Raw genomic sequence first — 26759 nt, forward strand, 5'->3', positions numbered from 1 at the left:
GTATTTTCTGTTTATTATCAAAATAGCTGTAAATTGTATATAAATCAAAATTTAAAAATATCAGTAATATACTGGTAGTTGTTACTTGGTACTAAAAGCATTACCTTACGATTATTCTTCTTAATGCCTCAACCCGTGACCTTAACGGCAGTAAGTATGACAGTTTGTGTAAATATTAAGTCCTTCATTTAAATGTTACCTGGCCACTTTCCCTCAGAGGAGATCTCTGAAAGCTGACATTTTCAAAGTGCAGGCTACCACGGAGGAATGTCACAAAATATTACACATCCTGCTGGTTTCTGGGAGCAGTAAACTGGGGGGCAGCAAGTCTTCTGGCAGCTTGGGGATTCCATCCAGGACCTCGAGATTTGGCAAACAGGAGAAAACACTGAATATGAAGAGAGACAGAAAATGAGTATAAATTAGTTTATAGATACACAGACATTATCCTCTAGAGCAGACCTGGGCATTGTATGGCCTACAGGAAATATCCGGCCCTTTGGTTGTCTCCAGGTCGATGGGAAATTAGGATGCACACATAAAAAAGTACACATCACACAGTTTGTCCCACTTCAGTCACCAAACACTCTTTGAATAACTCCCCGTTAGAGACCAACTTAATGTTTTTTTGCAAAATCCCAATACAACTGATGCTTTTATTTTGAAACTGCAGTTTTTTTGTTTTGTTTTTTTAAACAATAAACTTGGCATTACAGTGTTAGGGACTGCATTTTGAACTTCATTACGAAACTGAACAAGAATGTGACAGATGAAGAGCGGGAACAGACATCTGAATCTTTTATCCAGGGATGGACCAGTCAAGACCAAGATTGACCCCCCACTAAGTCATTCTCTGATGGGGAGTTCATAAAGACTTTGGTAGACTCTACTGTATTAAGGTAAACAACATGAATTGAGGAAGTTGTGGGAAATCCTGCTGGGCTTAATACGAGAGCTGTGATGTCCAACACAGCCACTGGGACAACATAAATGTTGGCGATTATAGAGGAACTGGCAGCAATGCACTCAGTTAAAGGGACTACAACAGGGAGTGATTTGTTTGTGGAAGTGAGTGGATGTTTGGATAGGCGGGGGCTGAAATGGGACAAAATGATCAAAACGTGATAAATGTTGGTGTTTTTACTTTGCCTATTTCACATATTCACACTCTATTTGTAACCAGTAGTGGTTTAATTAATACTAAGCAGAACTGAGTTCAGCCTCTGGTACAGTCTGATTACCGTGCACGGTAGTCCTGAGTGAAGGTCACTGGGTTGCGGGTCAGGTTCAGGGAACGGAGTGGGCTGTTCCCCAGAGCTCCCAGTCCCCCCAGGGAACCAATGGCGTTCTCAGACAGACAAAGGTGCTCCACTGCGGGGAGCTTTGGCAGCTGACGCAGACACACCAGGTGGTTACGGTGCAGGTTTAACACTCTGCACCTGCTCATGGCAAACACAAATACTGCTTAACTTTTTGTTTCGTGCCAAACAGTACAGCACAGACAAGCATACTCAGAAAGAAACAAAAGAAAAAAGGTAAGAAAACACTAATTAGCACACAAACAGTCCCATCACAGGCTGAACAGAAGAAATATTACATAACCTTCACTTATTTGTTCAAAAGCACTGAGCTACTATCTTTAAATAACATAATTTTAAAAAGTGCAATGTGAGTTTCAGAAGCTGACTTCAACACTAAACCCACGTGGCCAACGTTATAAAAACAATGATGATTAATTATAGAATATAATATTGTTTGACAGGACATTTGTCTTCATTTTTAACAGCTAAATGGATTTAATAAAGTTATAATGAATGCTGTAGTAATGTCAGTCAGATTAATTTCAGTCTATCATATATGTATATATATATATATATATATATATGTGTGTGTGTGTGTGTAACCATTTGGAATTTCACAGTATGTAATATTCATAGTTCCTCCAGGGAGCTGTTCCAGATGAGGGCGTTGTGCTGCACCTTGGGTGTCATTTCATACCTTGGCAGACGTACAGAACTCAGGCTGGTGAGGGAGTTGTCAATCAGTTGAAGTTTCTCCACTCGGATCAACCGGCGGAGGATTCGGAGGAAATTTTCTTGCTGGAAGGGATCACCCAAGTCCTGATAGGACAAATTTAACTCCTGAGAAGAGACAGGTGGTAGAGGTGTCAGAAGCAATCTTTGTTGCCCTCTCCTCCTCTTCTTCTCAGTTTGCACCTTCACTTCTTTCCTTTCCGCAGCTATGTCTTTGCTCTTCTGTGCTATATATGACATCTTTAACATCACACACCCACACATATCCTGCATGCTAGCTTACCAGACAGTTTTCCCAGTTCTCTTGAAGCCTCTCCTCCCATCTCTGTCCTTGTTCCTCTCTTCTCCTGCTCCTCCCTCTCTCCAAACAGATGCCACCCCTCTCTTTTAGATGTAACTCATCTTCTGATGGCCCTTTGATTATAATGTAAAAAATTTTTTAAAAGTCTTTAACAATCTTCACATTATTATTCATCTGGTGAAGAAGCTAAATTAAGAGACTCGAAAGTAATGAAAGCAACACAAAAATGGCAGCGACACAGCTTCTTTAGAGGTTTTCTAAAACGGTTCATGAGCTAGAAAACTACAATTTCTTTTCTATTGCTCTGGTTAGGTTACAGAGGTGGTTTTCTCACATCAGCCACACACCTTCTCTAACCCTGGGGCACGTCAGCTGGTCACCTGTGACATCACACTGCTCCAGGCCATGCCACAATGCAAACTGGAACCGACTTGATGGAAGCTGATGAGAAAAGATGAAGAGGAGAACAGGGTGACAGACGAGATACACAAGAAATGTGTTACTATCTGACCACTTCATTAGGTACACCTGTTCATCTGCTTGTTAATGCAAATAGCTAATCAGCCAATCACATGGCAGCATTTAGTTATGTAGAAATGGTCGAGACAACCTGCAGAAGTTCAAACAGAGCATCAGAATTACAAAGAAAGGTGATTTATTTGACTTTAAAAGTGGCATAGTTGTTGGTACCAAATGGGCTGCTCTGGGATTTTCAACACAACCATCTCTAGTTTACAGAGAATGAACTGATAATTAATACATATCCAGTTAGCACCATTTCTTTGCCTTGCTGATTTCAGAATTAAGAAGAGAATAGCCAGGCTGCTTTGAGCTGATAGAAAGGCAACAGTAACTCAAATAACCACTTTTTAAAGCCAAAATACTGAAACTGAAACTGAGGCAGATACTGATGTTGACATGGGTTCACCAAAACGGGACAGCAGCAGATTGTCAAAATGTTGCCTGACAAGTCTTAATTTCTGCTTCAACGTCAAGATCATAGAACCACAATTTGGTGTGAATGATGTAGAAGCATGGAACCATCATGCATTGTATCAACAACTCAGGCTCCTGTTGCTGGTGGTGTAATGTGGGAAATACTTTATTAGCACACTTTAGGCCCCTTAAACTGAGCATCATTTAAACATCACAACCTACCTGACCATTGTTGTTGACCATGCCTTTGTAACCATTGTGTACCAATCTTCTGATGGCTGCTCACTGTACTCACATGGCCTCCATAATCTCCACATCTCACTCCAATAGAGCACCACTGGGCTATGATAGAATGGGAGATTCTCATCATGGATACGCGGCCGACAAATCTGCAGAAACTCTCAGAAAATTTGGTCAATATGTACCAAATTCTCTGAGGAGTGTTTCCAGCACCTTGTTGAATCTGCGCCACGAAGGGAAAAGTCCAACCTGGTACGAGCAGGGTGTAACGCGGGTGTGGGGAACTCCAGGCCTCAAGGGCTGGTGTCCTGCAGGTTTTAGATCTCACCCTGGGTCAACACACCTGAATCAAATGATTAGTTCATTACCAGGCCTCTGGAGAACTTCAAGACATGTTGAGGAGGTAATTTAGCCATTTGAATCAGCTGTGTTGGATCAAGGACACATCTAAAACCTGCAGGACACCGGCCCTTGAGGCCTGGAGTTCCCCCACCCCTGGTGTAATGCATGAAGTGGCCAGCGAGTGTAGATTTCCTTCCTTGATTAAATACGTAAATAAGTGCCATTCGTGAATGCACCATTCTGCCAAGTTTCAAAGCTATGATATCATCTGTGACACATATGCAGTCACAAATCTGCAGACACCTTTCAGTGAGGTGTGTTGTGCAAATGACACCAGTTATGAGCCATATTCTCCCCCCAAGTTTAATCACATTCCCCTAATTGATAGTCAAATTAATTTCAGCTTCAAGATCAGGACAGTCAAATAACTGACATGTCAATGGGCAAAAAGAGAGCGATACATGGGAATCGTTTAGAAGAACAGGAGACACAATTAAGTTTAATCTACCATGGTTGCCCATTAGTCCAACATAAACTTTATTCCCCGAGCATACAGAGAGCATGAAGCTAAAATCAGTGGCTCATTTATAAGACTATTAACCAATACTGCTACCTGTGAAGGTCGACAAGAGCCGCTACAGTTTTATTATCCTGTAATGACACCTTGTCTTGCTGACATCATCCTTCTCTTTCCTCTCTTTACGTATCAGCGCATGCATTCTTTCCCCAGTTTAGCCCTACCCCCCGTCTACAGGGCTGTGTATCACATCAACTGTATAAAATCAAATAGCAGCTGTTGCTCATAGTTTCATTAGTGAGTTTGTGAATCTCCTTTCATCTTCTAATGATAAACATTAAAATATTTTCCATTTATGCATTTTTTTCCTCAAATGAAGACTATTTAAAAGTCATCTTGGGATATTTATGCAAATATTTATCATATCAAATGAAAAGTTATGATCCTATGTTGACTGTTTTTGGGATGCAGCAGCCTTGACCTTATCAACCCTTTTATACTCATCCTGTTCACTCTTACTGTGTAACTCTCCACTCCCTCCGCCTGGTAATCTAGACACAGGAATGACCCAAATCCAGCTAACTGTTGCTCCTCCTTTTCCAGACTCTCCAGTGTAAATGTTTTCTTAAAGGTTTCTGAACAGTGTGGGAGACAATAATGGATGTAATCTAAATGGGAAGTGCGTATGATTCATTCCCTTATACAGTCTTTATATCACAATATCTGACAACATCTAAATACATTAATAATTTAAAAAAAAAAGCATCCCTGTCTCTACTAAAACAGGAGCATTAGTCAGTCATGCACGCAGCTCCAACCAGAAGGCCTTTTTCTTTTGCAAATAATTATTTAGAGATGCTATTTTGCTGCAGGATTTTAAGCAAAACACTTTGAAGTTGTTTAAGACATGACATACAGAGGGGTTTCTTTTTTTTTCAGCCCAAGTGGGAGAACTCTGCATGGAACATAAGAAGGATTAGGTGAGGAGTGATTTCCCCCCCCAATCTTTCTTAAATCACATATCAGCGAGAGTAAGAGAGTGAGTGAGAAAACACTCTGCACAGTAGTCTAGGCGAGAGGCCAGTGGCTCGAGGGTAAAAGAGCGAGTGCAGAGAACAGACTGAGAATATTATTCAGCTCAGAGATGGCTAAAAGAGAGAGGGAGACGGGATGAAGGCTGTTTAAGATGAAGGAAGGAGGAGGCAAAGGAGAATTTGTGAGGGAAGGGTAATCACAGGTTTATCCAGTGTGTGCGTGTCACTTACGGGTGTAGATACTAGTCCAGAGTCAGGACTTTGGTCCACAGACAGAGGTGTGCCTGTAACCCTGAATTCAGAGCCATGGGATGAGTGGGATTTGGGGAAACTGCCAGTGAGTGTGTTCACACCTGAAGAGCTGAGAAAAGGGGGAGAAAAAAAATAAAAAGAGAGACAATAATTATCCCATCTTCCATCCCTGTTTGAAGTGGAGCTGTTCTTTGGTAATGTAATCCCTGGTGTGTGCTAAAACCCTGACCACCGACCGAGTGGTTAGGGTTACACTGAACTGGGCCCGACAATGCAGATTAGGACCCGTTGCCATAGCTCCAGAGGACACCTGAGCAGGTGCTATTAGGTTATCATAATCTGTGTCGGCAGGGGGTAGCTGGACCCTCTATAATTGATACTGCATGCCCTGTGGCGGTGTGCTAAATAGTTATCATACAAAAGAACTGCGTAGATGATACAATATTTATTTATTTATATTTAATTAAATATATATAAATTAAAGGATTTTTAAATGTTATACCTACGTTTTAAGCTAAACTGGCTTCGTTTTTTTTCGTACATATTCGAGGTCCAATAAAAAATATAGAGAGCAAATAAACCGACTATTACTGTGATGAACTAAATGAAATGCCAGGCAGAGGTAAGACGACTGTTAAGGATATTATCTCAAATTTTCGAGTTACTGACTTCAGTCTAAATTTCAACGACTTTTTTAATTTTATTGTTATTATATTTTATTTTTTCGGAAGAAACAAGCTTCCACATTTCATTGTAGCCATTTGGCTATGTCACTGAGGGCTAAAGCCAAGTGTTAGCAATGGCATTAATGAAGGTTTCTCCCTATTTAGGTAGAAAACCTTAATTAATGGGCAAATTATTTCACATCGCACAAGGTGCACTGGATGAAAAAGCTACACTGACGGGCGTCACAGAGTGAAGCTGGTGTCTGTCATGCAGACATAGCTGATTCGCCTTACCTTTCTGACATGTCCCAAGAGCCTTGTGATGAATTTTCCCGGCCTTCTTTAGCACATTGCGGACGGCTCGCTGTAGCCCTGCAGCCCCGTGGCTGTTACCCATGGAGCCCGCCGTGTTTGTTAGGATTCACCCAGCGAGAGTTGACCGTCCTGCTGGCCGGCTGTGGCTCTGCAGAGAGAGACTGACAGCAGTGTGGGCCCAGAGCCGGAGCTGCCAAGGGCGCTGCTCAGGCTTATCACTCAGGACAGGTAGAAATTAGAGCAGAGTGCGCGTGAGGGCCGCACCACGCGCTCGTGAAGCTGTTATTCAAAGTTCAAATGGATTGTGACAGCTAGTATAACGAAGGCTTTTCAAAAGTGACAAAATCACAAATGAGCCTGCTGAAACGCAAGTTTTTGTCAGAAAAATGTGACCTAGTGATCTCTAGTTCTTTCTTTCGTCTTTCTTTGCCACAGAGTCTCCTCCTCTCGTTTTCTCGAGCAAATGCCTGCCCAAGCAATACCTCGACATATAACTATTTACAAAGTGTGTCAACTCTAAGGCAGTTTACATATGTGTGTAAATTACTGTTAATGTTCACTCGGTATTGTAAACCTTTTGGAAGGCTGACCATGCATTGCATTTTGTGAGTTAAATTGTAGCCACAAACATGATTATCTCTCCTGCTGCTGGCACACATCAGTGGAATAAATCTATAAAGCCAGACCAAACAATAAAACGGAAATTCTTAAAAACAAATTACTGCAAATATTTAACCAGCAGCTGTCCAAATAGACAGCAGCTAGAGAAAAGTCTTTGTATTTTCTTGTAGTTTCTGTACACTATGGGGCAGAAGAGGTAAGAGAGGAGCACACAATGAAGGTATATGGAGCAGATATCATCGCTGCTCGTTTAAGACGTTTAGATTAAGAATACCTTCTTAAACCTTATTGTTTCTCCATAGTTTAGCTTATTGAGTTTAACATTTAATAGTGAATCTCACTTCTCACAGTTAAGTGAAAACACTAGGAACTGCACAGCAGTGTGGAAATGAGTCCTTGTAACTTTGCATAGAGCTTTGGCTTATTGTTAGCTGATTTAGTGCTTCCGATGGACAGACTCATTATATGATAATCTTCCTTAATAACTTTAAGAAAGCCAACTTCATTTTGTGTGGCAAACGTAACAAAAGATGTGCACATAAATGTTACATATAAACACATTACATATAAACAAAAGGAAAATATTTTTTAATCAGGATTCTTTTATTCTATTTAAGATATATTAAAATACCGACAGTTTCCTGAGTACCTGATAGTGATCATGACCAGCAGCATGACCAGAGCACAGGTCTCACTCCCTTCACCAGCTACATGATCTGCGTGCATGTGTGTTCAGGAGGGTTATGCAGGCTTGAAATAATTCCAAGATGCCTTTGGTGGAAAATGACTGGCTAAACTCCAAAGGCTTCAATAGCTAAAGCATTGCGTGTTTATCATTCACTCACTCGTTTCTTAAAAGACACAGCTGGAGCTGGTTTGGCGCATTAGTGGTTATGCAGCTTTAGAATTAGGGAAAGGCCTGTTGTTTACAATCCGCATAAGCTGTCGTGTCCTTGAATTAAAAGTGCGTTTAACTTTTGGTAACACTTTATAACACCGCCCACGATGAAAGTCGTAATTCCCCAGCACCTAAATCAGATTTCAACATTTTTAATATAATGTAGTTATATTTACATGCAAGTACTTAAAGTCAGGGACATTCGAATAAGGGGCTAAGAAATCATGTTTTTGCTGGAAACAAATAAACAATTATACTGTAAGTAAATTTAAGCACTGCATAATTTCCTGGTAATTTAGTGGAAATTAAAATACATATGTACATTGCACATTTTGGGGTGTGGGCTGTATCATGGAGTGGCTTAACCTGCTTAACTATTATTACAGGAGAGGAGACACACATTATACTCCAAGTAATTTTATTACACCTTGAGTAAAAATGGACAATTGAATAATAGAGAAATCAATTATGCACATCAATTTAATAAATATCAAATAAGAATATATAGAATAAGCCACTCCAAGGTAACAAGGGGAAACTGTTTGTTTTTCCACAAAATTACCAAGAAAATAGACAGTACTTAAAATTATTGATGCAGTCCTTAAAATGACTCCTTAAATTTACTTACAGTATTATTATTTAAACCTTTAAAAAAAGCATGTTAATATATTTACATTTCATTTTAAAATTAAAATGGACTAAAATTCCATTTAATTACAGGGAAATTACACCCTTAGTTGCATGATGTATTATAAAGTGGTACCTACCTTTAAAAAAAACAAGACAGCAAACAACCTCTACACACAAAGAAAGTGGTACATTTTAATGGGAACACATTCATGTTTTTATTGAATAAAATACTCAATACAGCTGGTGTTACTGTTTCTCCCTGTATGTACATCCAAAGCAGTGCAGCAGATCTTGTTCAGCGCACCTGCATGCTCCAGTCACTCTCTAAAGCAACCGCTTTAGCAAGCTTTAAGACGCCCAGCTGGGTCTTAATCAACCACTCTGATGTGATAAGGCATATTAGTTCATTAGCAGTGTAGCCATGTGCCTACAGTGTAAAAATGTCTCAATACTGTCTGGAACAGATATATTACTAAGATTTATCATATAAGGACAAAGTGTTTGCACATGTTTATTCTGCAATAAATATTGAGCATATATATGTATATAGAACACAATGTCAAATGTACAGGGATGTAAGTTAAAGTAAATATTTCCAAAGAGGAAGGGTTTTGTGCATTTTGTGGGCATGAGTGTGAGTGAGTATTAAGCTGCTGAACTTAAAAGGGTTGTGCACGAATTACATCCCAGGTGTACTTCCAGCTCACATACATACAAACCCTACTTTACTAGAGAATATTTACAGCTTCCTCTTTCTGCACGTCTCTATCCAGGAATTTAAAGCTCCCAGTATCAAAACACAGCCACGTAACGTGTCAAATGTCATCTTTCACTATATAATATATCATATAATATTCAGCTTATAGATCTATTTTTTTTCCATAAAGAGTATAAAACACAGCTGAAGATGGTGACACAAGATAGGTAGCATTTATGACGTCAGGATCTGATTGGCTGAGACTGTGTGACCTCATGTCACAGTTACATGGAGTCAAAGTCATGGTCGTTGGGATCGATGATCTCAGGAGTCATGACTCTGCCCATGAAGAGGATGGACCCTGGAGGAAGACAAAAACAAAAACGTATCCCTTATATGTACCAGCTTACTTAAAATATGTATTTTGTAGGTGATGCATAGACGCACAAACCACAGATTACTCGTATTTTCCACACAGAGATTAACGCACCTGTTCTCCTGTTTCTGATAATGAAGAAGAATGGGTGATCAGCCATGACCTGTGGGTACAGGACCAGAGTCCTGGTCAGGGCAATCATTCCTAAGACACGGGGAAATAAAAATAAAAAAAAAACATCAACATTTATACACAACAAAATGCCATGCATTTAGTCATGTGTGGACTAAAACACAAAAATATACCTGAACCAACAGCTCCCTCTGCCCCCTCCTCTGTCACCTCCAGGTAGGCCTTCTGCACCGCTTTCCCAATGTACAGATCCTCAACATCTGGATAATGTACACAGAAAAAACACAGCACATCGCCTTTTCTTTATAAGATGTATGCATATCTATGCTGAGGTCTAGAATATATCCTGTTACTGACTGAATCAGGATTGCAAGCCAAACATATGGGTCACATCAAGTCACAAGCATTGGTTAGAAACTATTCTTTAGCCAATGATTGCTTTTTAACATTGCCCCCAGTTATCTACCAGCCTGTCTGAACAGAGCGTGTCCTCTGAGTAGATATTTGGCTGAGGAAGTGTTAGCAAGTGCAAGATGTGCCCGAATTCAGTACTGCCTACTCTGTTTCACTATACATCACCAACTCCACCTGATAAGAACAAGCGGTCTTGAGCTAGATTGATAATCCTGAGGGAAACTGACATTATAAAGTTGTTTCAAATATTAAGTAGTTATCAATTTAGCTGAATATTACTTATGTGTCCACGTTATTTACCCTGACATATTTATGTCCCTATTTCTTTGCCTCTGTGGATCTACCTGTCTCACTCTGTGCATCTATTTTTAACAGATGACGTGACAGCTCTGACCTGCCCACTCAGTGCCAGTTACCTTGGTTACCTTGGAAAGTACTGAAGGCTATTTCACTGCTCCCCAGAAGAACAAGTATTAAATGTTACATACTGAAGCGTTTTAGAAGTTTATGCGCTTCATTTTTATGCCTCACCTGTCATGGCAGAGAGATCAGCATTGTTGGTGAAGATGTTCTTTATTCCCAGTTCCTGCAGAGTGTCCTTCAGATCGATCTTCTGCTCCACCTTAAACCTGAACAGGTGAGGTTTGACTTAGAGTTGAGTTTGGGATTCAAAAAGGGGACTATATAATGTAAATGGTCTAAAGGCGCAAAGGTGACAGATGAAGCTAGCGAAACATACCACAACATAAGTGAGAGGTGGTGAGTGGACTTGCACATATATAAAAGTCTCACCTCGGTAGGTAGACTTCCACCTTCTGTCGTTTGACATTGTTAGCCCACTCCTCCAGCAGCGGCGCTTTAATGATGGGCTCCAGGGAGGCCAGAGGTACTTCCTGCCGAGGAAGAACGATCATCATGGACATGTCCTCTCCCTCGTAGGGCATTTCCAACACCTGGTACACACCGCCGGCCTCCTGTGAGCCGTCACTGAATTCGCCTGATAGGGAGGAAACATACAAATCTGTGGGTATTGATGGATATATGCAAAAGCTTGCACGCTCATATTGTATGTGCTGGTGGCCCCCTGTAATGGGTTTGTGAAGTTCACTGAGGAGGAACATTTACAAATGGAAGCACGCTGAGGCGCAATGATTGGCTGTATTGATTACAGAGTGCGTGTGGTCATTTCCCCCAATGCTTTAATTAAAAACCACTGACGCTTAACTTCAAAGGCATTGTATACTGTATGTAGTCGCCTAGTACTAACAGCACCCTGTTGAAAGCCCAAGAAAAATTCAGTTATGCAGTGAAAGTGAGTGTGTTTGACTATGTCTTTCAGTTAAATGCCCCCCCCGCCGCACAAATATGATCATGACTTTCTGCAGGTGGAAATTAAACCAAGTAAGCCTGTAAAGTATAGCGGTAAAAAACAATAGTGAAACAAAAACACCTCAGTTTATATCAATAAAGATGTGTAGCTGCATAGCAGAGACCACCCTCACTAACTTCTAATGCACACCCAGTCATTTTGTTTTATAAGCCTGAAATATGACAGAAATTGGCTTCAGGGGTAATTCCTAGTAGGCTTTTAAGGGGTAAAGAGTTCAATCTGAACATGCTGCTTAGATTTTGGAGTATAAGATAAAGTCTATGAAGAATTTGATCCCATTCTTTGCACACAAATCTTCTTTTGAAGCTGCTTTAAAGGGGAAAATTACAACAAAAAGACTGAACACCCTTCATTAAGTGAGCATTCTTGCTGTTAGGGAAGCAGCCACGCAGCAGATAATGTGGCCTCCCGAAACATTTTACTTAACCAATATGATTTCGCTTCATAATGCACAATCACACTCTGTGGATCGTGCTGCAGAAAGCAACCATTTCCCTAAGGACCTGTCCTTGTTTTGCAGCTCTCAAATACGCCATATCCACACCCATTCACACATGCACAAATTTCCTTGATCCTGTGTATGTGAGCATGTGTGAATGTAGGTGTGCGCGAGCATCCTCGCTGCAGTCGTACACAGACGGGACCAAAATAACTGAAATGCACCAGCGTTTGCAGCAGAGCCATAAGACTGTGATGCGACTGTTTTTGGCAGTACGGCACATTAAGAAGGATGCGGAAGAAACAGACGAGAGTCAGTCACATGTAACAGCACAGCAGACAAACTGCAGGGTTCTGTGCAGTATTGCATCTCCCAGCAAAACAGAAATTTACCGTGTACAGTACATCTAAGCTCTGGAACTTAAAGACAGCATAGATCCAGAGAATAAACCAATGGCACCTACGTCGATTTAGTTACATAATAACTAAACTGTAACATCACAACTTGGTTACAAAAAAATTACTACTGCATTGTGCAAAACAGTGTGCATGTTGCAACTTAATGACAAAGACTTAATAACAGAAGTCAAAAAGTCTAATCAGATTTCTGCAGATCATTACATTTAAGCAAAAAAAAAAAAAAAAAAAAAAAAGGAATATAAAAGTTTGGGTTACTTTAATGGTATTAGAACTAGACACAGATAAAACATCCTCCAGAGGCTAACAGAAAAGAAAAAAGGACATATGCTGAACAACAAAAAAAAAAAGAAAAGAAATCAACACACTTAAAAAGAAAACAAAGCAAAAGCCTCCCTTTATTTGTACCTTCAAAACTAATATAGTAGCGCACAGCTTAGCACAGACTGTGACAATTAAGTGCTGATATTTCTGACACGAAAAGCTTTCAAAACCTCCACTAAGTTGAAAAGACGTACCAGCGGTGTCTGTGCGAGTGAACAGAATTTTAACCGAGCTGAAAACAGGAGCCTATTTCAGGGAATAACACTCGACATGACATATGAATATTTTACAACAAAGATTAACATTTTACATAACCTCAGGAAATATGAGCTGAAAATCAAGGCCTGCGGAGAAAATGCCACGAGTACAAATCTAAAACTGCAAACACACACACATACACTGTTCTTTCCTACCATAGTAGAAGTCTCCCTGCTGGTACATCATGAGTGTCTGGACTTCAGAGCCGTCATCTCTGCTGAAGGAAAAGGTCCTGGTGTTCTCCGGCCTGAACTGGTTTTTCCAGGAGCCTCTGAAATAAACTGCGTTCACCAGGGTCAGACGGGTCACGCTGCTGAAGTCATCGGCTGAGAGCAGAGCCCGGATTTTACCTGGAGGGAGCAATTTGTACGCTTTGTTTAAAACACCTTGGTTTCCATTAGCGCTAAGATAGCCCCCTACTGAGGTGGTTTTTAGCATGTGGATGCAATTACACAAAAACCAAGGTGTTGCAACTGCTTTGACAATGTACCATGTCAGCAGCTCATAATCGGATTGTTGTTGTCTGAAGAAGAAGGTGCACGCATACACCATGCTCTTGGTTAGCAACGTGCATGGAGGCTACTACCATTGCTGTATGTTTAAATCCATTACTCCAGACTCCTAAACATCAGGCAGATTTTAACAGAGGATAGCTGTATATCTATCAGTATGCATTCATTCAGTCTCTTTAACAGCATCCCCACTTTTTCCCTCTCTCTGTAACTTACTGTCGGTGTGATTCTCCACCCATTTGTTGATCTGCTCAGCCACGGCAGACGATTCGCTGAAGTCAACCGTTTCCACGTCAGCTCGGAAGTACTTCTTCATCAAATGCAGAAACTCTGGGTTAAAGGTGACATCTTCCTGCAAAAACAGGCTGTTGGCAAATCGGATCACATAGTGGCTGTCATCATCCAACAGGGCCGCTGTCAGGTTCTGGAGCAAGGAGAACTCGACACCTGGAGAACAAAAGGACAGACACACGTTCTTACTTTAGACATTATTTAAAAGCTTTGAGCATCACATGTGCTGTTATACAAGATCATTTGAAAAAATACATATTCTAAAAATCCAAGATTTTTTAAAATTTGTCCGACCCATAGAGGGCAGTTTTCCTCTTTGCACCAGTCCATCTTAAAAACGCTTCATCACAGAGAAAATGGAGGCATTTTAAAAATCTTTTTACCAACAACGGTTCCTGTGAGTTACACTACAAAACCTTATTTATTTTAAATGCGATGTCTGAAGGTCCACAGATCATAGCCTATCAATATCACTTCATCTCTTGTGTCCAGGTCCTCTGAATCTTTTAATTCTATTATGTACTATAACGAATAAAACCCCCAAATTATTTTATCTTATTTTGACAAATTTTCTCCTTAAATTATTGATCCAATCTTTCCGGTGAACCTCTCCCCATCCCCCACCCAGGGGAGGCTATGACTCAGTCGGTGGAGCGGGTCGTCCACTATTTGGAGGGTCAGTGGTTTGATCCATGCCTTCTCCAGCAACGCGATAGATTAGCGACCTGTCCAGGGTGTACCCCGCCTCTCGCCCTATGACAGGTGGGACAGGCTCCAGCCTTCCCCTGTGACCCTGAATTGGATAAGCGGAAGAAAATGGATGGATGGACGGGAAGACACTGAACCCAGAGTTACCTCCGATCCATCCATCAGAGTGTAAATGAATGTTAGGTTCAAAGAACGCATAAATGGTTGACTGAGGCTTGTAGTAAGAGCTTTGAGTGGTAACATAGAGTAAAAAAACAACTTCAGCTTATAAATAATATTCTATTCTATAATATATTATTTTTGCACCATAGCAATAGATATACAATACAATATATAACTGTTTCAATCGTTCATGTGTATAAAGGTGTATAAGAGAAGGAGAGCCCCTGAATCCTACTCCTCTTGTGTAAAGAAATACATTTGCATTTGTTGTGTCAAAGACTCATCTCCACTCACTTACTCCTGACCTTGACGTGTGTGTGTGAACTGCTGCTTATAAACACGTTTCACCTGGCAGCAGATGGCTGAATCCGACAGCCTGTCGTATCTCCTCTAGTGAAGCCCCCCTGGCTCCCAGCTCCACCATGCCCAGGGCCACGGCCACGCTCAGCGGGGAGAAAATGATGTTGTCTTGACCCCCTGCTGCCTGCAGCCTTTGGTACAGTCTGACCGAGAACTCTGATGTAGTGTCCTCTGGAATGTCAGCCGCACGGCAACCGTAGCCCGGCAACAGGATGGAGAGGAGGAGGAGCGGGGACAAAACGTCCAGGATCAACATCGCAGCACAGACCACAGAGGGCTGAGTGAAAGAGGGCGGGTATGCAGTGGATTGAAAGAAAAAGAAAGATGAGAAATTTATTATGAAGATTGAGAGAACGGTGGGATAAGAGGAGCAAGGTAGAAGGAAAAAAGAAGGAGAGGCAATTAAGTTGAACAATATGTTTGAAATATAGATGGAGAGAGCCAAAGATATATGGAAGGATGGAAAAAAGGAGGATGCAGACATATAGATGAGAGAAAATTATTAGGAATAAGAAATGTGGTCAAAAGTAGAGTTTAGATGGGACAGAGAGGCAAAGGTAGAGACAACAACACGCAGGAGAGATAATGTGATAAAGCAAAAAAGATTACTGAGCGGGGGAGATGAAGGACAAGAGGATTTTTGGAAGAGACAGACAGAGATGAAAGACACAGTAGAGATGTAGGATGATGAATAGGACGAGAGAGAGTTAGAAAACATCTGTCAATCAACCAGTCTGCCCATTTTAATTTTACAGGGGAATAAAAAAAAATACATGTATACAAATACTCACTGTGCCAAATTCCCTCCTCCTTAAATCACAGTAAAGTACTGTCAGCTAGACATCGCATGCACTGTAATCTACAAAAACACTTCCTTACTCTAGAAAAATGTTTTATACTATGATGTTACTGTAACATTCAGTGTAACAGTCAGAGCTGAGGTGCTACAGGAAGTTTATACCTGCTTCTAAATTAAATCGACCAAAAGCGCTATAAGAAGCAGTAGGACTCTTGCAAAGGTAATGTATCATTATCCTAAGATGTACAGTAGATATCATGATGTTCAGTGTTACATGGTAGCAGAAGTCATCCGAGAAATGGAAAAATACTGTTAAAATGTATGAAAAAGAACAAAAGAGGCCATGACACATACAGTACATGTGTGAAGCTGACTACAGCGAGTACTGCTATTCAGAGCACATCCGCTAAATGAACTTCTAAATATTTCATGGCCATTCTTATCATCTTGAGTAAAATCAGCTTCTTTCCTTTAAAACATGCTTTGCTCTGTGCGTTTTGAAGGTTTCTGATGTGAACGGGCAATTTTCTTTCCGTTTGTGGAGAGTAAGTGACTTGGAAAAAGGCCTTTACCTTCCCCCCATCCTCCATCCTTCCCCTTATCTTGCCATGCCAACAGTTCTGGCCCTCTTTTCCCCTCTTGCTCTTATCCATATTTAATCCTGTCCTCACCACTCCTTTCCTCTCTCCCTCTCTCTTTACATCCCCAGATTGATGGGGAGTATGCGCGCACGCACACACACACACACACACACACACACACACACACACACACACACACACACACACACACAGTGGCGCTCTTGTTGCCAAGCAACATTGTTTTTTGCTGGCCAAACAGAAAAAAAAAATCGAGTGATCATTTCCATAAACATGGAGGAAGTTATCAGGTGCAGGGCGCGTGAGATAGAGAGCATTTGTTTTGCTGTTTGTCTCTCTGTTGTGCTGTTACTATTATAGGTTGTATAAAGGGTTCAATTAGCAGCCCGGCTGGAATCTGCTGGCTGCACGTGCGAGATGGCAGGTGTTGGTGGTGACAATGTACCTGAGTGTCAACAGCATAAACAATGGGCAGCAGCCAGAAAATTAGTGCCCCACTCTGCTGCATCCTGTTCTTTCCTCTGCTCTGCTCTGGCATGTGGCAAACAATCTACCTTCCTGAAATGAACCGGTCCAGCCCTGCTACACTGTTATATGCACTTTACTGTATCTGCTGCATGCTTCATGTACCACAGTCCTCCACTGTGATCCAACAGCTACCTGATCACAGTGGATCAACATGTTCCTGTAATACTATTTCTTTTACTCACAATCTGACGGTAAAAACAGCTCACAGAGGGGGGAAAAGGAAAAAAGAGTAACTTTTCTTTGGTTTAGAAAAATAAAAAGAACACAAGCGTTCTTTTAAAAGATTTAAACCATCAAAAGAAGAAAGAGGCAGAGAAGAGAGTGAGTTTCACAGAAAAGGAAAATCAGAGAGTACTGAAAGACTTAAATAATGGAAATAAATGAACAAAAATCGCTAGCCTCAACCTTCAAGTAACACCCCAGATTAAACCAGTACAGTTGAACGTGCCTGCTTATATTTTACACCGTACTGTTGCTCTCATTCCTGTTGCAAATTGCACACCACCACATGTCACTTCCTTCTCAGGTGACAGTCGAGAACTTGTCTTGTACTCTGGCATTGCAGGGACCATGAAGCCTGGTGGATTTGCATCCATCAGTCTGAGCAAATGGAAATTTATTTGACTTTCCAATTTTCCTTCACACGCAGTCACCTCCAGAATCCCTTGTCACTTACACTTTGCTCTCCATGTAACCAAGTAATACACTCAGAGGAGACTTTATTAGGTACACCTGTTCAGCCAATCACATGGCAGCAACTCAATGCATTTAGGCATGCAGACACAATATTAATTGGTTAGGTGTTTGCAGTTTTAGTATACAATCTGATTGCCTTGATCATATTTAAAATATCACAGTTGCCAGCTGAGAGTCAATGAATTAACCATTAGCTGACCCTAAAAAGACACTGCTGATTGCCTGTGTAACCAAAGCCTAATACAGCTCATTATAGTGTCCCAACGCTCCCAAACCTATTAAAAACCCATCAACGAGCCACACAATCATATCCAGTAACATGCTGCTTCACTAAAGTCAACATGGACACTGTTGTTTACTTATTTTGTCTCAATACCACACGCACTGTCACCCTAGAGCAAGAAACACATATTAGTCCACAGCTAAAAATAGTCCCCAGCCGATTCACAATTTACTCCTATTTAAGCAACCTTTGCCCAGCGGGTTTGAAGAATGTGACTTTTTGCTTTTTGTTTTACATTTTCAGTTAAAACGAATGTGCTCCAGGCCGACATGCACACTGACAGGCTGTTGGTTTGTGTGCTTTCATTGGATTTGGTGACAGTGACTCTACCATTATCCTTTAATGTTTTCATTCATTATGGTCAACAAATGCAGAGTGAAAACACCAAAATGTGAAAAGAAATAAATGCATTAAACTAGCTGTATATAAACGGTGGGTACGGCCTTGAACATCAACTTCAAATAGACTTTAAAAAAAAAAAAAAAAAAAGATTAAATGACTCCTTGAAGGCTCGACGCTGATGTATTTGTTAATTACACCATTCGTTACATGCACACCTGTTCTCAGATATCATGCTGTAAGTCTGACACTACAGAGAGCAGAGAAGTCCAGAGAAAGTATAAGGGGCCGAGGGAAAGGAGGGGGCGGCTGGCACAGATGTAAGTGGAGATAATGTTCCTGACCTTCTGAGCTGTGGGAGCTGAACTTTCCTCAGACAGTCAGCCTTGTTTTCTGTAAGGAAAGATCCAGCCATGCAGTAAAGTCGGGGAAAGCAGTGTAGAGTGCAATTGTGCGCGCACCTCATTGTGTGTGTGTCTGCATACAAGTGTGCATGTGTGAGTGGATAATAACACCATGGGTGGCTGGCTTTTTACTTGTAACATCGACACCATTCTGACCTTTTTCGGCTGAGGATCCCACACTCTTCCATTTTAACCACTGACGACTATGAGACCAACTTCGGCGCTGATCTTCTCAAGTGGGTCTCCCAGCATGCCACCCAGGTAATCCAGGAAAGACAACACCCAGCTACACATAATGTCCTCTCGTGACTGAAAGAACCTAATATGTCAGAAAATCCTTTATGGTTTAAGTTGCAAGACTTTAATCCTGATAACTGAATTAATTCTGTGCAATTAAACTCTGTGGCCTTTAAAGGCAGCCTTTAATCTCTCAGTGTAATCCTAATTCTCAGACAAAACAGATCGGCAGTTGACATTTCCACAATTAAAGCATGACGTCACCCAAAATCACAGCACGTAGGTTAATCCTTACTGCCATTTAAACCCAACACCTTGAGGTGGCACGCTTCGGAGACCGGAGGAATTTATTAAACATGAACATCCTCATTCACTGTTCAAATCCACACACACACACACGTTTCCACATGCAATTCCAAGACAAGGTTTCTACGGCAACTACAAGTGATGGACATTTTTCATTTTGCCAGGAGACAAGTCCTCAGATTTTTTTTCCCTCTACCCTCTCTTTCTCCTTCTGTTTAGGCAGATATACATTTTATGAATCTGTTCAGCAATTTCGGTCTTCACTAACCTCGTCTCTTTGCAAGAACTCTGCGCACCAGTTACAGTTCTGTCACGTAAAACTGTTTGGTACAAACACACACACACACACACACACACGCACGCACGCACACACGCACTGACTGCAGCTGGTTATTTTGCAAAAACAAGGAAAACTTCTGCTGTTTTTCTCCACTTTCCCCTGGAAACAAGGAGCTGCAGCAAAGTCCTCCAACTGTGCCTCCTGCTTAGGCACGCTTCAAATCTCAGCACTCTACTTCACTTTGGCTCCAAGTACACTCCAAACTGCTGAAGCTTTGACAAGTTCTGTGAAAATGCTAACAACCCGTTTCATCAAGGCCTATTCCTTGGGGGGGGACTGCAGAGAATGATGTCTATGATCATCTGTGGCCCAGAAAAACCTTGAATTTCTGCAACGGATGATCTGTTTAGACTGGCAGGGGCGATCGGGTGTGATTTGGGGCGATTGTGGCTCAAGAGTTGGGAGTTCGCCTTGTAATCGGAAGGTTGCCGGTTCGAGCCCCGGCTTGGACAGTCTCGGTCGTTGTGTCCTTGGGCAAGACACTTCACCCGTTGCCTACTGGTGGTGGTCAGTGGGCCCGGTGGCGCCAGTGTCCGGCAGCCTCGCCTCTGTCAGTGCGCCCCAGTGTGGCTGTGGTTACAATGTAGCTTGCCATCACCAGTGTGTGAATGTGTGTGTGAATGGGTGGATGACTGGTTGTGTAAAGCACTTTGGGGTCCTTAGGGACTAGTAAAAGCGCTATACAAATACAGGCCATTTACCATTTCACCATGAATATGTTTAGCTTATAAAGGCCTTTGCAGTATGGAGATAATGGCGTCTGATTATCATTCATGAATTTAAACTTTTCCCTAGAGGTGCCATAGAAGCTGCAGTTTACATGGATTTGAATTAAGCCAGATGCCAAAAGAAGCATGCATGCCCGCATTAAAAACAATTACACTTCCATAGAACGGGCATCATTAATCTTAAACCGCTCGTGTCTCTGTGAGCGTCTATTTTGCCAGCTTAATGAGTACCTGTTGCTCAACCGCTCATGTGAAGAATCCCAAGGACAAGGAAATATTTACATAGGGAGGGCTGCAATAAAGCCCACTGCTGGTGGAGCCCATTGCAGTCAAAGAGCACTAAACTCCTGTGGTGAGGGAAGAGACTTCCATTACAGCGCACAATAAATTTCATCCAATTCATCAATCAAACTGTCTGGTCTGCTCACGCCCCCTGCTCCCATCTAACCAAGCAGCTAACTGCAGCTAAATGGCTGCAAAGATGTTATCTAAAGAAGCCCTTTCAGGGACCCAACCCTTCAAACCACAATCATCTTCCTTGCAAAAGTACATGCTCACCTCTGTTTACTTAAAATGAATGCAGCAGAAAATGTTAAAGCACTCACAAAAGAATAATGTGCAATGGATGAAACAAAACAGCAAAAATTTTATATGATGGGAGTTATTTAATATTCAAAGGAATGATAACACAAAAAGCTGCTACAATTTAATGACTCAGACTTCTTTTATCACCAGGTGGTATACATTAGTGGCAACATGATGCTAAAATGGGGTAAAGTAAAAGACAGTGACACGAACCAAATCACAAAAATCCCAGCTAACGTGCACAATATTTTAAATTAGTTAGGATTTAGCTCAAATTAACAGGAACACTAAAATCCAAATAGCAGCTCGGTTCTATTCTGTGCAATTCTTTCGTTTAGCTTTTGAAAGGGAGTGAAAAAAAAAAAAAAAAAATCATCTTCTCTCCAACAACTTTGGGATTAACTCGTTTATAGCTTTTAATTTGGAAAGGGGTCATTTTAATGAATTAAGTTTTCTCAATCACATGAAATTGTAATCGAGCGTGAAATGTGTTACAGATTGTTATTCTTTCTGTAACTAAGAAGTGAACAGAAGATTTGTGCTGTATTACACAGGGATACAGAGGAGAGGAAAACTCTGTTTCCACAGGCTCAGGACTGATTACCTAAATCTGTCTGCTGCTTTTATAGCATTATTATTAGTGAAGGATGGGTTATGTATGATTGAGAGTGCAAGCCACAATGATGACACAGCAGTCGGTGCTGTAGCAACACCTTATTAGTCACTGTTATTTAGTAACTGTTAAACAAAGCTGATTGCACCTACTTATGCTTAAGTTTGGTTAAGCACCACTCTAATTCTGGCCCTGCAGTTCACAACCATTCCCGTGGTACTTTTGTTTGCCATGTGATTGAATGTAGCCTGTGCATGGCTAATGTCAGAACATTAGCTTATCCAGTGCCTTGTTAGTAATGACACACTGTGCTATTGAAGCTGCCTGGAGTCCCAAGATGCTCACTGCACACTCCACAGAGGGCAAACAGAGGTTAACAACTCTTTATTAATCCCTGCTAACAGAGACATCCAGAGGGAGAAGCACATACACAGACACACACTCACAGAGAGGTACAAGGACCGTTTTTTGGTAGAAAATTAGCAAAAGAGGAGAAGACACAAATAAAAACAGACAGACAAATATGATTGTGGCAGGAGGTGTACTGAGGAGCTGCATGGAGGTAGCTTAGCAGCACTGACTCTGAGCCAGTCATATCTCACGGCCCCCTGCACGGCATGGCAAGATGGTTGACTGCTCCCCACGCTCTGTCCTGGCACACCAAACAGTGTCTCTTTTTCTTCGTCCATATCAGGACACACACACACACACACACACACACACACACACACACACACACACACCCCCACCCACCCTCTGGTGCTGTGGGAGCACATTTAGAAGGTTTGAGTTGTAATTGGATCGGCCTTTATTTGGGGTCAGCGGTAAAAGTGAAAAGACTGGAGGCTTTTTCAAATGGTCTACAGCATAGGAAAGGTCACTATCAACTAGTCCTGTGGGGGAAGCGTACACATACAGTCACGTTCGTAAGTGTTTGGACAACGACACGATTTTTGTGCAGCTTTGGGACTGTGCATTGCTACAGTGTATTTTAAATAAAACGTTCAGGATGTAAGTGAAGGTCAGACTTTCAACAAAAATACTCTATTAGCTGTTTATGGATTACAGCCGTTCTTATCCACCGTCGCCGATTTTCAGGGAGTCCAAAGTAAATTGATCAATTTCCTGACAAGCAGTTTCATGGTTAGGTGAGGCGTGCTCCCTAATTATTTTATTACAAATTAAGAAAATGAGAAATCTAGAGTTGATTCGATAGCATTTGGTAGCTTTTCAGTGGAATATTAAATATAATAAACAATGAATGCACTGAGCAGCTCAGCAGCATTAAAAGGTCTGAAAGACCACAGAAGACAACTATGATGACAGATTTATTTCTATGGTTAGGTTAAGCATCTTCACAACATCTAACCAAGTCAAGAACATTCTTGAAGAGGTCGGACTGTCACTGTCAAAGTCTACAATCAAGAGACTCCTTTAAGAATGTAAATACAGAGTTTACAACAACCTGCAAACCTCTGGTTACACTGAAGAACAAGAGGGCCAGACTGGACTTTACCAGAAAATATCTGAAACAGCCTACACAGCTCTGGAGATTATTCTTTGGACAGATGAAACCGAGATGAACTTGTACCAGAATGATGAGAAGAGAATGGTATGGAGAAGGAAGGAAATGCATATTATCTGTCAAACAACGCAATGTTATGACATGGGTCTATATGGCTTCCAGTGGAGCTGGGCAGCTATTGTTTATTGATGAGGTGACGCTATACTCTCTGCTCAGATTCAGCTAAATGCTGCAAAACTGATTGGACAGTGCTTCACAATATAAATTGATAATGATCCAAAGCAAAAGCAGTCCAGGGTTTTTTTTTAAGGCAGTGAAACTGGATATTCTTCAATGGTCAGGTCAGGCACAACAGTGCAGCTTTTAGTTACTGAAGGCGGTACAGGCCTGGCATCTCAAGGGAAACTGAAGCATTTGATGACTGCAAGGGATTTTTACAATTATATTAGTTTGTCTTATTATCATCTTGTAATCTCTGGAAAAAAAAAAGTCGAAATTTCAACACATTTAATGCAACTTAAAAAAAAAAATGCTTTGAAAGTCTGCACTTTAATCCCATATTGATGGCTTGATTTACAAAACAAGGCAAAACTACAAAAAAAAAAAAAAACATGCGTCGTTGTCCAAATACTTACAGACCTAGCAGTGCCCGTATATCTGGGGTGGTAACAGAGATAAGAAAAAAGAGACAAGGCAGGTGATCCTCAATAAAAAGCTGTGACGAGGCTGCCGAGAGGCAGAGTGATAATGAAGGTTTCGAAACTGTTAGCTTGCAGGTGTAAACATTTAGGGAATAAATTAAACTGATTTTGAGTTAAAGTCTTCTGACTACAGATGTAAAAAAAAAAAAAGAAAAAAAAGAAAAGAAAAGAAGCTGGGCAATGCGAAAATCTTGTTTTTTTTTTGTTTTTGTTTTTTTTCCAGAGGAGACACATGATAGCAGGAAATGCACAGGTGCATTCATGACGGCTGCATTCAAGCCAGGTGAGGTCATGCATCCTGTGTCTACACTTAGTACCTGCTGAACAGCTAGTGGTGCAAAAGCAGCAGTCTACTTTGTGAGTAGTATGTGTTTTGCATATAGATTGGGTTATCAAATGACTGTCACCATTTTATTTTCCTCCTCAGATAGATCTTCTACTTGCACTCATCCTCTCTCCTCTACACTTTGCATCACAAATCAATCAACAGATCAGTTCCAGGGTACAAGTGTATAAACACAGGTACGTATTACACTTGTTAAATGAAACAAAATAATTTTTTAAAAACCCTTTAATTGTATGCAATACTCACACTTGCAGATAAACACACAATTTTTAAATCGTTTACAAATTTTTAAAAGCATACCTCAGTATTTTAGGTAGCTTTAGGTGTTAAGATCCTCTATGTTTTCAATGCTTTCCAACATAGATGCATTTAATTTGGGATGCCAGCTTTTGGCAGCTTTGCTACCTAAATCTAAGATGAGCTATTTCCGTTGTTTTGACGTCTTCCCCTCACCTGACCGCTTTCTCTTGGGATATTTCTGCTCCCTCATCCTCAGATCTGTCCAAATATAAGCTAAATATCCTGTGTATTTGCTGCCGCTGAGCACACTCGGGACAAACCTGCGGCTTGAAAGCGTATATGCAGGTAGCGTGCTTCGGTTTGTGAGTTTATTTTACGCAGAACAAAAAAGGCAGAAGAAAGACCACACAAGTGCACTGCATGCACAGTGTGCTCAGTAACTGTGGGGCGAAGACACGTACTGCAGAACACAGATGTTAAACTTCTTCTTATGGTTCACACGGCAGCACATAGCAAGCTTGGTCCCAGCTTGAGGAAACAGAGTATCTTACTTACTGCTCCTTATTCTCGCAGCCACACGTGTAGCTGACAGATGCACGTCAGCAGTCCTGCACACATACAGATTTGTAAGGTTCTTGTTAGCATTCGCACACACAAGCAATCACAGCTCGGCGTGCTGTGCCGTTCAAACCCAGGCACTTACTTTTCCCTCCTCTCTCATTTTGTTTCGCTAGGACGATTTGAAAGACATTTAATTATTGAAATGCAATTAATGCAGTACTCTGTGGGAAAAGAGAGAACACACACGCACACACACATGTATGCTAGCGCTGAAACCGTAGGCAGGCACAGGGGGGGCAAACAGCAGGCTATCAGCGGGGATTAACCAGTGATTCAAATCCATATGGGATTAATACATTGAGATTATGACCTAAAAGGATACTCTGTTTTCCTGTTTCCCTAAATGAGGATTTAGAAAAGTCACTGTTTTAGTGGCAGAGATAAGCAGATGTGAGAGGTGGATTGAGAGAATGAGACATGAGAGAGGAACGCTGAAATATTTATTGCGGACTTTTGCTTTGCTACTCACATAAATGCCACATAGAATAGGTGATATCATGAGAAAAATAACCAAAAAAAAAAAAAATCATAAATGTTTTAGTGCAATCTAATCATACTGCAATAATTCCATCTTTTACTGCAATGTTTGACCAGATTTTTCCGTCTTTCTTTTGTCCACTGCTATTTAACATAAATAAAACAGACAGTAGGTATACATTTGACTTATCGATGGCCATCAAAGCCATCATGTACACACACATTCATATACAGAGATCTGCATTAAAGGAATAACAAGTGGTGTGTATGTGTGTTACTGTGGGGTAGGGATAAGGCAGGACCAAGCTACTACAATCTGCCTCGTTATTTCACACACATTCACTCAATGCGCCTTTGCCTATATTTCAAGGACAAGAGCCCCAACACATCGACTGAAGCTGATTTCAGTTCAAAAACAAAAAACAAACAAACAAACAAACAAAAAAAAAAACCATACAAGAACTACAACAATTTAACCATGCACCACCGATGAAAATTAAATAGCCCTGGGTAGTGGACACACGGGTAACGGCTTTAATCAGTGTGGGCTTGGGAAAAAATACGTTTGGCTCCAATGTGCGTCTCCACCCGCCCCCCCTATTAAAAGCCCACACATGTTGATTACAGCAATCATAATCCTTTTACACTCGTCCATAAAATGCCCCATTACACCTACTCATTCCTGACAGCTTAATAAACAGAAATTCCAGTGGAAAAACTCAGAAATATCACATTCTTCTGTTATCGTGCAAAAGCTGAGCACTTACGGTTTTCTTATCTCAATATGGTTCACATAAATCAGCACCGGCGTTGTGACTGAACCATAGATATGTATTTATATGTATTATTGCCAGAAACGGTTCTTACCGATAAAGGGCGTACGGTTGGTTGGGATGGAAGGATGAATAAGTGCGGTCTCTCTCTTTGCTGCTCTCCTCCGCAGCTCACTGTTTCTTCGTTTGCCGCAGACCCCGCCCACTCCACGCCGATTGGTCCAATGAGCGTTGATCAAAGAGTTTAGGCGTGAGGTGAAATAGTAACTGTCTCCAGCTTCCTTGTATGTCTGTGAATCCGTAAAGCTTCAAGTTACTCTCATTCCAAACATATTTTTTGACCATTCTGACGACAG

General features: G+C 41.2%; 2 protein-coding genes and 1 long non-coding RNA gene across 8 annotated transcripts; 1 reads left to right on the forward strand and 2 right to left on the reverse strand.

Annotated features, from left to right (window-relative positions):
• LOC309687720 (acidic leucine-rich nuclear phosphoprotein 32 family member B) lies at positions 1-7420 on the reverse strand. Of its 6 annotated transcripts, none has more exons than XM_082502881.1 (7): positions 6615-7420; positions 5635-5764; positions 2682-2775; positions 2317-2447; positions 1999-2141; positions 1242-1439; positions 1-388 (listed from the first exon to the last, which is right to left on the reverse strand). In XM_082502881.1, the coding sequence occupies exons 1-7, from the start codon at positions 6623-6625 to the stop codon at positions 271-273; spliced, it is 825 nt and encodes a 274-aa protein (XP_082359007.1). In that variant the 5' UTR covers positions 6626-7420; the 3' UTR covers positions 1-270. The 6 variants fall into 6 exon arrangements, with proteins under 6 accessions (XP_082359007.1, XP_082359009.1, XP_082359011.1 ...); XM_082502883.1 differs by lacking the exon at positions 6615-7420 and adding an exon at positions 3493-3802 and having other exon boundaries at positions 4004-5728; XM_082502885.1 differs by lacking the exon at positions 6615-7420 and adding an exon at positions 3493-3612 and having other exon boundaries at positions 5635-5724.
• On the forward strand, positions 6124-24447 carry LOC309687725. Its single transcript, XR_014270834.1, has 3 exons — positions 6124-6277; positions 24170-24229; positions 24374-24447. It is a non-coding gene; the product is annotated as an uncharacterized lncRNA (long non-coding RNA).
• serpini1 (serpin peptidase inhibitor, clade I (neuroserpin), member 1) lies at positions 8854-26632 on the reverse strand. The gene is made up of 9 exons (XM_082502887.1): positions 26498-26632; positions 15252-15540; positions 13959-14189; positions 13386-13580; positions 11196-11400; positions 10935-11032; positions 10163-10249; positions 9972-10061; positions 8854-9842 (listed from the first exon to the last, which is right to left on the reverse strand). Exons 2-9 carry the CDS (start codon positions 15517-15519, stop codon positions 9766-9768), a joined length of 1251 nt encoding a protein of 416 aa, XP_082359013.1. The 5' UTR covers positions 15520-15540; positions 26498-26632; the 3' UTR covers positions 8854-9765.
• Between the last annotated feature and the right edge of the window lie 127 nt (positions 26633-26759).

This window comes from Aulonocara stuartgranti (genome assembly GCF_965226115.1).
Source record: "Aulonocara stuartgranti genome assembly, chromosome: 14".
Taxonomy (NCBI): Eukaryota; Metazoa; Chordata; class Actinopteri; order Cichliformes; family Cichlidae; genus Aulonocara; species Aulonocara stuartgranti.